General features: G+C 52.0%; 1 protein-coding gene across 5 annotated transcripts in view; it reads left to right on the forward strand.

The window, feature by feature from the left end:
- The window catches only part of SLC37A1 (solute carrier family 37 member 1), a 97,905-nt gene that overhangs the window by 49,179 nt on the left and 35,591 nt on the right, over positions 1–13,135 (forward strand). For all 5 annotated transcript variants that reach the window (XM_042237480.1, XM_042237482.1, XM_027960771.2 and 2 more), the window contains 5 exons: positions 1,424–1,556; positions 2,667–2,745; positions 6,121–6,256; positions 7,781–7,857; positions 9,416–9,582. In XM_042237480.1, the coding sequence (XP_042093414.1) occupies positions 1,424–1,556; positions 2,667–2,745; positions 6,121–6,256; positions 7,781–7,857; positions 9,416–9,582 (592 nt within the window). The remainder of the gene's footprint in view (positions 1–1,423; positions 1,557–2,666; positions 2,746–6,120; positions 6,257–7,780; positions 7,858–9,415; positions 9,583–13,135) is intronic.

Genomic DNA, 13,135 nt, shown 5'->3' on the forward strand with positions numbered 1-13,135 from the left:
GGGGTCCGAGGGCACCGAGGTGGTGCTGCCCACCCCACTACCGGGCGGGTGAGCTCAGCTAAGGAAAGCTCTTTGCTGAGTGTCACCTTCAGTTTGGAAAGCAGAGCCTTGGCTAGTTTTACGGCCATGTTTATATTATAGCAAGAGAGCCCAGTGATGATGACAAAGCCGTGTAGCCAGAGTCGCTGCGTCCTGTGTGCCAGGCCAGGTCTCAGGGGTGTGTGTCCATGTAAAATCAGGAGGTGTCCTCTCTGGCTAACCACGGCCCTGGCCAGGCGGCCTCTTAAAGGACATCAGCCTCTTTGGTGACTCCCTTCTGAAGAGACAGGGTGTCCACGAAGCGCAGGTGGTGGACGGGCCTCCTGGCTGCCCGCACCTGGCGGACGGGGGTCCAGCCCACTGCGGTCCTGTTGCTGTGTGTCTTGACCCCGGGGTAGACGCCCCTGCCGGGGCCCCCTTCCTGACATCCGCCCAGGCCTGGCCCCTCAGGCTGCTGTTCCCCCTGGGGGCCACCTCCCTGGCCTTGAGGACACCTCCCTTCTACCCTCACTCATACTGATTGGTTCATCTGAGCCACGTGTAGCGAAAACCCCAGAAAGCCCACAGCAGGAAAGAAGCGGGAGCCGGGGGCCGTCTGGGGAGCGGCACTGCGTGACCCCCACACTGCCTGGCAGATGCGTGGAGTCCTGTCTGCCACTCCTTGTGTTTCAAGGAACAAGTCACCTGTTTCAGGTCCCCAAACCACGATGGCCCGGGCTGCCATATGGCACTTTTCGAACATGCGTGTCCTCCCTAAGGAGCACCCTGAGCTGGTTTTAGGCATGTTTTTGAGATACAATTTGCACAAAATAAAGTCCACAGACCTCAGGGTCTGGCCTGGCAAATATTTGAGGTCTGGCCCCTGTCCAGCTTTCGAGGGCTCCCTGTGCCTGGCCCCCGTCATTACCCCACCGTCTCTAGGTGACCACGATCCTCTCAATGTCACCTGGATTCTTCTCCCTCCTCCTGAGCTCATGAGCAGAGTCCTCCCATGTGTGCTCCCCTGTGTAAGGCTTATTTTGAGATTCAGCCTCGTGTCGACCTGAAGCTTGTTTCAATGATATAAATACAGCAGGATGGATCCACGCATCTGTTTTGGGCACGTGGTCCTGGGTGTGGCCCGGCTGCTCTGAGCAGTGGTCTCTGGGTGGCTGTACAGGCTATGCTGGCTGTGTCTCCGCTCAGGAGGGGCTGGGCTCTAGGGAGCTCGGGAAAGGTCCTCATCAGCAGACATGCAGTGGATTCTGCAGAGACACTGACCCAGGGGTGCCTTATCCCCTGAGAATGCAGTCACCCTAGGATGGCTGCCCCATACTGCACCCCTGAACCCCACTGAGTTCTCTCTCTCTCTCTCTGGCTTCTGTCCACCCGACGGGTGTCCCAGGGTGAATTGCACAGCTACTGCACGGCTTCAAATGATGGGAAAGTCGGATTCAGCAGCCAGAGCCAAAAAGCCAGAGCTGCCCCTGCTCACCAGCTCCCAGACAATGGGACCGACTGTGGCTGGGCCCCGTTCGGTGAGTTCTCCGTCTCTTCCCCAGCCCCCACCCCCGCCCCCATGCTCACCCCAAAGGCTTCCTCCACAGGTGGAGACCCCAGAGCTGGCTGGCTGGCCTGGCTCCCCTGGCCCAGATGATCTTAGCAGCGGTAACAATGTCCTTGGATAGACGCAGCCACGCCTCCAGTTGCAAACTGGTCCCTCCTCCCAGCAAACCAGCCTCCCGCCTTCAGCTGCTGCTGTGTCTCCAGTGCCCGTGTGCAGGGTTGTCCCTTAGTGCAGGGGTTCCCAGCCTCCAGAATCTGCTGCCTGGTGATCGGAGGTGGAGCTGATAAAATAATAATAGAGACAAAGGGCACAATAAATGTAATGCACTTGAATCATCCTGAAACCATTCCCCTATCCTGGTCCACGGGAAAATTATCTTCCATGAATCCAGTCCCAGGTACCCAAAAGGTTGGGGAACACTGGATTAGTGATTAGATCTACTGAAGGTCGGGCTTGCCAGGTGGCGCTAGGGTAAAGAACCTTCCTGCAAACCAGGAGACATAATGAGATATGAATTCGATCCCTGGGTTGGGAAGATCCCCTGGAGGAGGGCTTGGCTACCCACTCCAGTATTCTTTCTTGCCTGGAGAATCCCACAGACAGAGAAGCCTGGCAGTTCATAGGGTCCATCGCCAAGAGTCGGACACAACTGGAGCAACTTAGCATGCATGCCTACTGAAGGTCATTTGCAGGCTGCACTTGTCCAAGCTGGAAGTCAGGACTGACAGGGCATAAGCTGTGGGTGGAAGCAAGAAAGCTTTGCTGGGGTGCTGGCCAGGGCAGGAGTAGGGGGTGATGGTGCTGAAGCAAAGCCAGGGTAACGTGAAACAGAACGAATAAACTACAGGCTCACCCCAGCGATTGGGATTTGACCCGATGGGAGGATATTTATGTAGTGATAATTTTGCAACGTGGCAACTTTATTTCCCATTGCTGCGTTTTCTGTGTTACCATCTGAGGACACCACCCAGCCCTAGTGAGCAAAAGTCAGGATTTCACTGCCCCTCTCCTGGACGTATGCTGACATTTAGTGAAGGCTAAGCAACACTCTGGCTCTCCCATTGCTTCTCAACCCGTGTAGATCAGGACAACTATCAACAGCTGCTCGGAGCCCTGGACTACTCCTTCCTGTGCGCGTACGCCATCGGCATGTACCTGAGGTAGGTCTGACTGGGACCACGAGACACAGCTGGTCCGCTGGGTGCAGAGCAAGGCTCAGGCATGCTGAAGATCCAGCCCGGTCCACAGGCAGTGGTCCTCTTGTCTCTTCTCAGAGATGAGGTGAGATGGGAGCCAGCGCACGCCCCAGATGTCCTGCTGACCAGGCAGACTGTCCTCAGATGGCTTATCCTGGCCCGGGGTTAGATGCACGGTAAACCCTGCAGGGACCTGGTCACTCTGGAGCAGGGTGCTGGCAGCTCCCCACTCAGCAAGCCCAGCAGAGCACCCTCTCCTCTGGTTTCAGGGACTGTTGTCTGTTTACTAACCTGCCTGGCATCAGAGCAGTTCACACGGGGTGTGCCTGGCGTGTCCACTGGATGCCCAGCTCAGCTGGACCAGCGCCTCCCCTGCCTGCCAGAGGCCATCCTGCTGGGCAGTTGGGGGTGTGGACTCCAAAGACACATTGCTGGAATTTGATCCTGGCTTTGACTACTCACTCAGGTGGCTTTGGACAAGTCACTGCACCTCCTCGGGCCTCAGTTTCCCGTTTACAAAACTGGGGAACCAGTAGTTCTTAACTCACAGAGGTGTGCTGCTACTGCTGCTGCTGAGTGACTTCAGTCGTGTCCGACTCTGTGTGATGAGAGTTAAATAAGTTAGTATATGTAGGATGTTCAGAAGAGGGCCCATCTGTGTTCCCAGCATCTGTTACATATGATCGTCATTACCTTGTTCTTGATCCAGTTCTGAAGTGACCTAAGAAGGTGGTAAATGTTAGCAGGTATAGGACATGTGATTGGCCAGTTAAAAATGGCTATTGTGTCATTCTAACCAGGTTTAACAAAAAAAAGAAAAGGCTTATAGGGACCAAGGCCTTTAGTCCAAAGAGACTTTTGTTCAGATACAGAGATTTTAGAGCTTTGAGGATCTCTGGTTTCCCTATAAATGTTTACCTTCTTTGCTGAGACCCACCCAGACTGTGTTATTATCCAGCCCTGGGCCCCACCCCCCAGCTCAGGACCCTGTGGGTGGCTAGGTGGCTGGTGCCCAGACAGGCAGTTTCTGCTGAAATGCCGTGTTGAACTTATACATCTGTAGAGCAGCAGGGCTTGTCTGAGCGCAGCTCAAATAATAGCAGATGCAGGACAGAACGCGAGCCCAGCCTCAGAGAAGGACGGGGTAAGCCTCAGGTTCCCAAGGGCCTCGACTGTAACCAGCCAACCAGCCATATTCTACCCTAGGGTCGAATGTTTATGACCTATAGGCTACAGTTTTCCTAGACACCAATAGTCAATCATGTAAAAAGACCCAAAGGTTGAGTGTGTCTTTCTGTTACTGGAAAACAGTGTTTAAACGTGGTTCTCAGCTGGGAGAGACTGGAGCCACTGCTGGTTTTCTCAGCTGGAGAAGGAGGGCGCTGCTGGCATCGAGTGGGCAGAGACCCGGGTGCTGCTAAGTGTGGGACAGGACCCAGGACAGCCCCTCACCACAAAGAATTATCCACCCAAGGTGCCAGGGATGCTGAGGCTTAGAAGCCTGGTTTGAATAAAGTGGTTTTATCATTGCTTATTTATTGGCAAAGATAGTTCTTCATGCACTTCGCCAACAAAGGCTATTATGAAATAATATTACTTTATTATGAAATACTGTTATTTATTTCATAATGACCTAACTTGAAATTCACAGTAGACTTGTGACTTGAGGGTTTGCCTGCTTCCTTGCGTGGCCTTTCAGTGACCCCATAGCCTAGTGATGTGGACGGTGCTGGTTTAATAGATAAATCAGACCCAGTGACACCTGCATTGACCCAGCTCGATGCTGGCAGCTTCAAACAGGGGTGGTGTGGCTTTCATTACCTGTAGGAGCCTGATAAAATGCGGAATGCTACCCCTTCTGTTAGGTCTTTTCTTTAAATACTTTTGAACAGAGACCAAATTGAGGCTCAGTATTGTCTAGCAAGGCTGGAGGACTTTTGAAAGCCCAGCAATGGCAGCAACTCTCTGGAAGCCCATCTGACTCTGCAGTTGGTCTGTGACCTTGGACACCTCAGCCAGCCCCCCCAGGGACATGGCTCCTCTTCTCTGAAGTGAGCAAGATGAAGTAGATAATTTCTTTAGCTCTAAGATGCTCTCGAGTTTGTACGTGATCAGGTTTCTACTCAGCTTGAAAAATGACCTGAATGCTGTTTATAATTTTAAATCACTTCCTCTGTTTTCATGTTTAAAAGGTCACTTACATGATACTGGGTAGATTTTCTTTCTTTCTTTTCTTTTCTTTTTTTTTTTTTTTGCTAAATTCGAAAGGTAAAGCTCTCTAGGGTATTGGTTCTTGAGATGAAAGACCGGAATTTTGGAGTTTGTTCCCAGGAGAGGCAGGTGTCATTCTTCATTACGTTTCATATTTATCTGACTCCTAGAATAATTGCATGGAGGAAAATGAGACCCATAGGGTTGAGTGGAAAAGGCTCATAATCGTTAATGATTGCCCTCCAGCTTTTTTATTCAGTTAATAAGTGGCAACATCAGGCTGTTCCATGGTGACATTTCCTATAGGGCAGTAATAAAGAGTATTTCCGATGGCACTGGGCAGCATGGTGTGACGGTGGTAAAAACCTGTTAAATATATATGCCCTAGTATGAAACTTGCACCCTCCCCAGAAGCACCAGAGCTATTTTATTGCACACCCACCACCTGCCAGGTGCTTAACCAAATTTACTTGTCTGAGAGCCTAGGCAGCTCTAGGAAGCAGTTCTCCCGAAAGATTAGCTCTTTATTGAGTCATCCTGTTGTTTAGAAGGAAGATAGAGGCTCTGCCCCCGTGTTTCAGGCTTTGCCTTAAAGAAAAGGCTCTGTCGGTCTTTAAACCAGATCACAGTGGTTGAGGCAGGAGGGTCGTCAGCAGAGTCCCTTTCGCTGCTCATCCACAGGCTTGCTGCCAGCCAGAGGGTCGAGAAACTTGCTCAAGGTCCCAGGTGGTCCCTTTTCCTGCCACCTGTCTAGAATCCAACAGTTGCAACTTTAAAACACTATATATTCCCTGGCTATTCTTTTTATATAAAACAGGATTAAGCCAGCAGGACAAGTTTTTTGGTTTCTTCCACTGGCAGTCATCCTTTCTGTCAGAGTGTTTCAATTTTATTATTTGACAGTGACTTCTACTCTAAATAGAAAGTCTTAAAGGATATCTCTGATTTCTGGAGCATAAATGCTCCACTGAGAAATAATTGTCATTAAAACTTCCTGGAAATTGAAGTGCTTTCAAGTTCTAAAAGCTCAGAGGACAGCATGAAAGCACCCGGAAAGAATGGCCGGGTCATTTACATTATGGGCGTGTTCATTTGCTCCTGTTTGTCTTTCTTTTTTCTCGTCCTCAGTGGCATAATAGGGGAGCGCCTCCCCATCCGGTGTTACCTAACCTTTGGGATGCTGGCCAGTGGCGCCTTCACTGCCCTGTTTGGCGTAGGGTACTTCTACAACATCCACAGTTTCGGGTTCTACGTGATAACTCAGGTGAGGTCTGGTCCATGGCTCACCACATGTTGGGTTTCCACCATGAGCTGGATGGGGTGTTCATGTCACCTCTGCCAAGAGAGAAGACTGCGGAGCATGGGAGAGGCGGCAGAGCTGTGTCCTGTCTGAAGTCAAGGTCAGCACTGGACCACACGGCCCCTTCTCTCTCCTCTGCTCTGAGATGCCAGCAGCCACAAAGTGTTTCTTGAGGTCAGGAGTTGCCACTTAAAGAATCCTATTTGATTTTCCCCCAGCAGGGGGATTGGAGCATGAAGCCTTATGAGTCCTTCTGGCTTCCTTTGAATGCGTTTGAGATGCTCTGTCCTGTCACAGATTTGACTTCTCCAGAGTTGGGGGATGTGGGTGTGACAAGGGGAGGAGAGGGTTGAGGGGCCTTGGGGGCAGTCAGCGGGGATGCGGCCGGCCCCTTCTAGCAGGCCCAGTGCTGCCTGGAACACTCGGCTCTGCCCCTGCTCTATCCAGCAGCCCTGTGGATAATACTGACTGGACATGGAAAAGGACTCAAAGCAACGATGCTCAACTCCTGAGGCTCTCCAGAGAACCCAGGAGGATGTTCTAAGATCATGGGGCAAATTATATGTAATTTGCTCTTACAACTTTCACCACAGGACTTCAAAGAGTTTGGCTGTTTTTGTTACCAAAGTGATATACACTTTATAGTAATACAGAAAATTAGAATTCCCCAGAGTCGCAGCACGTTCCTGGAGGGAAGGCTGAGCCTATTGGCCCCTGAGACCAGACCAGCGGCTCCCAGGCTGCCTCCTGAAGGCCAGTCCTTCCCTGCGGAGTTTGGAGGAGACTGGAGGTTGGACCTTGCTTTGTGCTGTCCCCTAAAGCTGCCCCCTGAGGCCGCTGAGATGAAAGCAAAGCCAGTTGCCGATAAGCTACATTTGTGGTTTCATCACAGTTCTATAAAACAGAGAAGGTTTTTCTCTTTTTATAAAGTTTTAGGTTGGAAAGACATGGGACAGCTTGGCCCCAAGCTGTTCATCTTTCAGCAAGAGATTTTCTTTTCTTTCTTCTCTCTGCTTATTCTAAAATTTTCATAGTAGGCACACATTACTCTCATAATAAGGTATATACAATGGGTTGCCATTTCCTTCTCCAATATATATATACGTATATATAGGGCTTCCCTGGTGGCTCAGTGGTAAAGAATGTGCCTGGAATGCAGGAGACCTGAGTTCATTTCCTAGGTTGGGAAGACCCCCTGGAGTAGGAAATGGCAACCCACTCCAGTATTCTTGCCTGGGAAATCCCATGGACAGAGGAGCCTGGCAGGCTACAGTCCATGAGGTCGCAAACAGTCGGACATGACTGAGCAACTGAGCACACATAGACACATATATAGTTAAAATACAGGTTTGGTTATCAAAGCTCCCGTTGAATGGGTTTCCGCCCCTTCTTCCTGTGAGGTCCGGGCTGTGCACCCAAGCCCTGAGCGTGGGCTCCCTCCGTGTGCATGTCCCCCTCAGTGGTCCTCTCCTTTGCTCTCTGTTGCAGATCATCAATGGACTTGTGCAGACCACCGGCTGGCCCAGCGTTGTCACCTGCCTTGGGAACTGGTTTGGAAAAGGCAGGTGAGGAAGGCAGCCTGTTTCCAGCAGCTTTCATTCTTCTGATGAAAACTAGACCACTTTATTTTTAGTTTTTCTTCAGATTGATTACAGAAAAATCACCTTAGTCTACTCTATGAGATAAGATGCTTGAAACCTCTGGGACTTGGGGGTCTGAAATTCAGATGGGCCTTGGTCCCAGGAGATGCCCCCCGTTGCGGGCAAGAAGGAGTTTGAATCACCCTCACAAGCCCACCAGCAGCCTGGGCTTTGCCTGGCCTCCCGGGAACCTGGAAGAAATCAGTCAGGGCCTTGCCCCAGGCCTTTGGAAGCAGAAGCTACACATTCACAGACTGGAAGGTACAGCGAAGTGTTGGTGGGTCCTGTCAAGGTCACGCAGCACCTGGTAGCAGAGCCGTACTCATTTCTGGACCTGACTGAAGTCAGAGGCCATCCTAATGTTCGTGTGACACACAGCACAGCCAGGACCACGATTAGAAAGTGATTGGAGATGCTGGACAACATAGGGAAGCTAAAACAGGAAACCCACTCATCCAGCTTTATTTAGCCATGTTCATCTGGCGGGTTCATCAGCATGAACTTTTGTTAACAAGATGTTTCATCAAATGATTGTATTCAGGTTGCACGCTTGCTAAGTTTCTCAGTCGTGTCCAATGCTTTGTGACTTTATGGACTGTAGCCCTCGGGGCTCCTCTGTCCATGGGGATTCTCCATGCAAGAACACTGGAGTGGGTTGTCATGCCCTATTCCAGGGGGCCTTCGCCATGCAGGGATCTAACCCACTTCTTTATGTCTCCTGCATTGCAAGCGAGTTCTTTACCACTAGCACCACAGGGGAAGTAAAGTGAAATGAAGTAAAAACTGCTCAGTCGTGTCCAACTCTTTGCAATCCCATGGACTATACAGTTCATGAAATTCTCCAAGCCAGAACACTGGAGTGGGTAGCCTTTCCCTTCTCTAGGGGATCTTCCTAACCCAGGTCTCCCACATTGCAGGTGGATTCTTTACCAGCTGAGCCACAAGGGAAGCCCTGTATTTAAATTGCAAAGGCACAAATTTAAATTTCAGGCTTTCCAAGAATTTCAGGGAAAGGCCGCTTTCCTCTTTTAATCATAAAATGAATAAGCTAAGAGCGATGTAATTATACAGCCAGAGTAAGTGAAGATACAGCCATCTCATAAACAGCTGGTCCCGAGCCTTGCAGAGATGGTGTGTGCACCGCCTGTTTATTTCAGGGTGAGTGCTCAGTTGCTAAGTCATGTCTGACTCTTTGTGACCTCGTAGACAGTAGCCTTCCAGGCTCCTCTATCCATGGGATTTCCCAGGCGAGAATACTGGAGTGGATTGCCATTCCCTTCCCCAGGGGATTTTTCTGGCCCAGAAATCAAACCCGCATCTCCTGCATTGGCAGGTGGACTCTTTACCACTGTGCCACCTGGGAAGCCCCAATTATTTCTACATCAGCTCATGCACGGTGCAGGCACTGTTGTGAGGTTACGTGCTGACCCATTGAATCCCTGAATCCCTGAGACCTCACATGCCATTTCTTGCTGTGTTGCAGGCGAGGTTTGATTATGGGAGTCTGGAACTCTCACACGTCCGTGGGCAACATCCTGGGCTCCTTGATTGCTGGCTACTGGGTGTCCACGTGCTGGGGTCTGTCCTTCATCGTGCCCGGGGCCATCGTGGCTGCCATGGGGATCCTGTGCTTTCTGTTTCTCATCGAGCGTAAGTACCATGGCTGATGACCCCTCCCCAGGGTGGGTGGTGGCTTCTGGGGGATGAGTTTAGAAGAGACTGTTGTGGCTTCGTCCCGGGCAGGCATGCGGTTGCCCGGCTCTCCCAGGCCAGGCAAACTTCCTTCTAGTTAGGTACAGGCTTCCCTGATGAGCTGTTGTTCTCCTGGTCTGGTTGGATTTTCTGTTGTTTCCTGATTTCTGGAGTAAACTGATGCTGAAACTCCTCCCGCCTTGTCCCCTGGCTCTGCAGCATCAGGCGTACGTGGTCTACCTCCGCTGGCCGCATTGCTCACTGCCCAGCCCATGTGGCTGTACCCGCTCACCCCAGTCTTGCTGCCACAAACTGAAACGTGCCTTCCCAGTTATTTGCTCTCCGATAAGATATGTCCTTGACAATGTTTTAAAACCATGGCATGACTTAAGCTCATATATCTTAATTAGACAAGAATGTTCTACCAGAAAATCCAATCCTTTGTTCCATCCTGGACTCAATACCAGACTTCTGTTTTAACTGCATTTGAAAGTAATTTTAAAAATCATGATTGGCAGGACAAGGATCCTAACAGTTACACTAACCGTAAAGAAGCAGGGGCTGCTTTAGCTCTTTATGTCAGGGTATTCTAATCCCACAAGCTATTCTGATGAGTTATATTTGGCGTTTACATCTTTAATTTGGTTTAAAGCTAAATAAAATCATATGGTACTAGACAGTGCCCCACTGTCAGCCCCCAGGTAGAGATGCTCTGGAGTCAAATGACTTCATCCCTGTGGAACATTAATTGCAGCCTCAGCTTTGCATTCAGAGCAGTTTCATCATCCAAAAGATTAAAGCATATGAAGTTTCTCACTTCTTTTTTCTTGTTTCTAATGGTAAGCTTTGCATGTTTAAAATAACTACCCATTTAGTGGAGCACACAGGAGGTTCTCAGGCCAACGTTGTCCTGTCAGTGAGGACAGAAAGTTAGATGAGGAATTACCGCCCTGCCACACCCAACCCTAGCTGCCCCCCAACCCCATGCAAACAGTGGAGGTGCTGCTCACCTCCCAGTTTCACTGTTTTCTCAAGGGGCTGAGTAAGCTTTTAGCAGCATCTTGAAATGGCCCGAACAAGTGAATCGTTAAACAGCTTATGGGCGGGGGAGCCTCCTTGCACACCTGTGAAGTCAGCTGTAGCTTACATGTCACCGAGGTTCCAGGAAAGGCCACCACATCGCCTGTTTTCCTCCAGGCTGTCTCCCCAGCACCTGGTGCCGGGTCACCTGGACTCTGCCAGGGCTCCTTCCACTCCATCACCTGGACAGTGACTCACAGGGCCCCCCACGAGTCACTCTGCCCAGCGTCCAGAGTCCGCAGTGGCTCTTATTCTCCTCCTTAATTGACAAAGGGGCGGTTCTGGGGGAAAGAGGCGAGGTGGTGAGGGACGGAGCATGCGGCAGTGGATGGGAGCTTGTTCGCTGGCCTGGCTGGGGCTCAGTCATCCAGGGTGGGACAGATTTTCCAGGAACAAGGAAGTCCTGATTTCGTCTTTGAGCATCCTCCCCAGAGCCGCAGCTTCTGTGGTTTCTGAGGGGCTGGGAGATGCTGAGAGGGTCTGTGTGACAGTGATTGGGGGAGGGGTTCTCCCAGAGGTACTTTCCTACCTATGCACCATCCTCTCACCCCCTCTCCTGTTTCTATGGTGACCCAGGGGCTTTGTACCCCTTCCTGCCCTCCCACCCCCAGCCCACTCTGGGATGAAATGCACCTGCCCAGGTTCCCCAAGGCCCTAAGATGTTGCTGGGAGAGGTATTTGCACTGACTTGGGGCACACTGAGCACTCGTGTCCCCCCTCCCTGAAGACTAACAGGGGTCCTGGGGTGCTGCAGGCTGGGGACAGGAGCTGTGGGGCTGAAGTCCCAGCCACAGAGGCCCCCTCCCCTCCTTTCTTCACATTCGTCTGGTCGATGCTGAGTCTCCTTACATGCAGTCTTAGCCTTTCGCTGTTACTGGTAAATATGTTCAAGGTTGTGCAAGGCCATCCATTGAGTTCCTGATCCCCGTTCTTCACAGGGCCCCTAGAAATGTCCTCTCACTGCTCCTCCTCCTCTGCCCCACACCTGCCCCCTCCCCTGCACTCCTCCCGGCTGGGGCAGGGATCTCTACACACTCTGGTCCCCTCCTCCCCTCGAGCATCACTCAGTCACCCAGTCCTGCCCTCTCTGCCTTGGGCAGCTCCTCTCTCCGCAGGACTGGCCGTGCTTGTCTTAAGACCACTAGAGACCACACTTGGCTGCTCCCTCTGTCCTCGCCTGGCCTCCACCAAGGTCCCCAGGGCCTAGCTCAGGGGGTTGTGCACACCTGCTGGACGTGGTGTTTCTCCACCTTCCCACTGACCGTCTTCCTCTTGAGATTGAGCTCTAGAGCCACTGCTCTGCATGCGGCTTTGACAGGATGCCAGTTGGTTGTGCGCCTGACACCTCCCCCTGGGACAGCCCCTGTAGCCAGCCTCGTGGGAGGAGGCATTTCTGTGGGCCCCTGACCATGCCCCCGCCCCCAACGCTGGGACCCAGGCACCAGGGCCCCACGTCCACGAGTCCCAACAAAGAGAGAAACGGGTGGGCAGGCTCGACCCGAGCCAGGTGCTCACGAATGAGTCTTTCCCTCCTGGTCCCGCTGTCACCTGTGAGCCGAGTCCACTGTCGACACTGTCACTCTAACAGGCTGCTGGTTGTCCTCTGCAGCAGAACAGAAGACCATGGGGTGCTTTCTGTCAAAGGGATCGGTACTGTATTCTTTCTTGTAACAAGGACGTGGCGTTTGTATGAATGACAGGAGGCAGCTATAAGCACACCCTATGTCCAAGGGCAGACCACCTGCAGAGAGGAAAGATCAGGTCCGCGTGCATCTTGGTGATTTATTTCTGCCCCCTCATCGTCCCTGATCCCTGACTCAGGGCTGGCTGGCAAAGCTGCAGCTGTGTCCTTTCTTGGGGCCAGCAGTAAGGGACAGGCCGTCCCTGCTCATCCTTCCTGCCCAGGGCTGGGCCCAAGGGCCCCGTGGGCACCCTGTCCTCTGGTCCCACTAGGGCTGCCTGGGAAGGTGCCCTCGGACATATCCCAACCAAGGGTCACATGTGCCAATGTCCTACAGGTGAAAGCCCAGGAAAAATGCACCCTGGGGACTGGCCATGCCCACAGGGATGAGCCATTGGTACTGCCCCAGGGGCTCACATTATGGGCGCCGGAAAGCTGGGGGTTGAGAGGAGCTGATGTCAGTGCATATCCCCAGAGCCAGCAGGCCCACCAGGGCTCCCTGGGCCTACCCTCAGCAGAGGGTGAGCCAAGAGGAGCCTGCAGCCCAGGATCACATGTGGTCCAGGGACCCCTATACTATGTCCCCCTCTGTATCTTGCAGGAGGGAACTCCGCTGTGGGAAGTTTAAAGTCCTGTGGCTCAGTTTGTGTTTCAAGGCAGTGAAACTATCTCACCATCTTTTTATAAAAAAGACCCAGGTTCTGGGTGGTGGGGGGTGGGGAGCAGAGCTGTTGAAAGGTAGCTTTCTGG

The sequence above is a fragment of the Ovis aries genome, chromosome 1 (assembly GCF_016772045.2).
Source record: "Ovis aries strain OAR_USU_Benz2616 breed Rambouillet chromosome 1, ARS-UI_Ramb_v3.0, whole genome shotgun sequence".
NCBI lineage: Eukaryota > Metazoa > Chordata > Mammalia > Artiodactyla > Bovidae > Ovis > Ovis aries.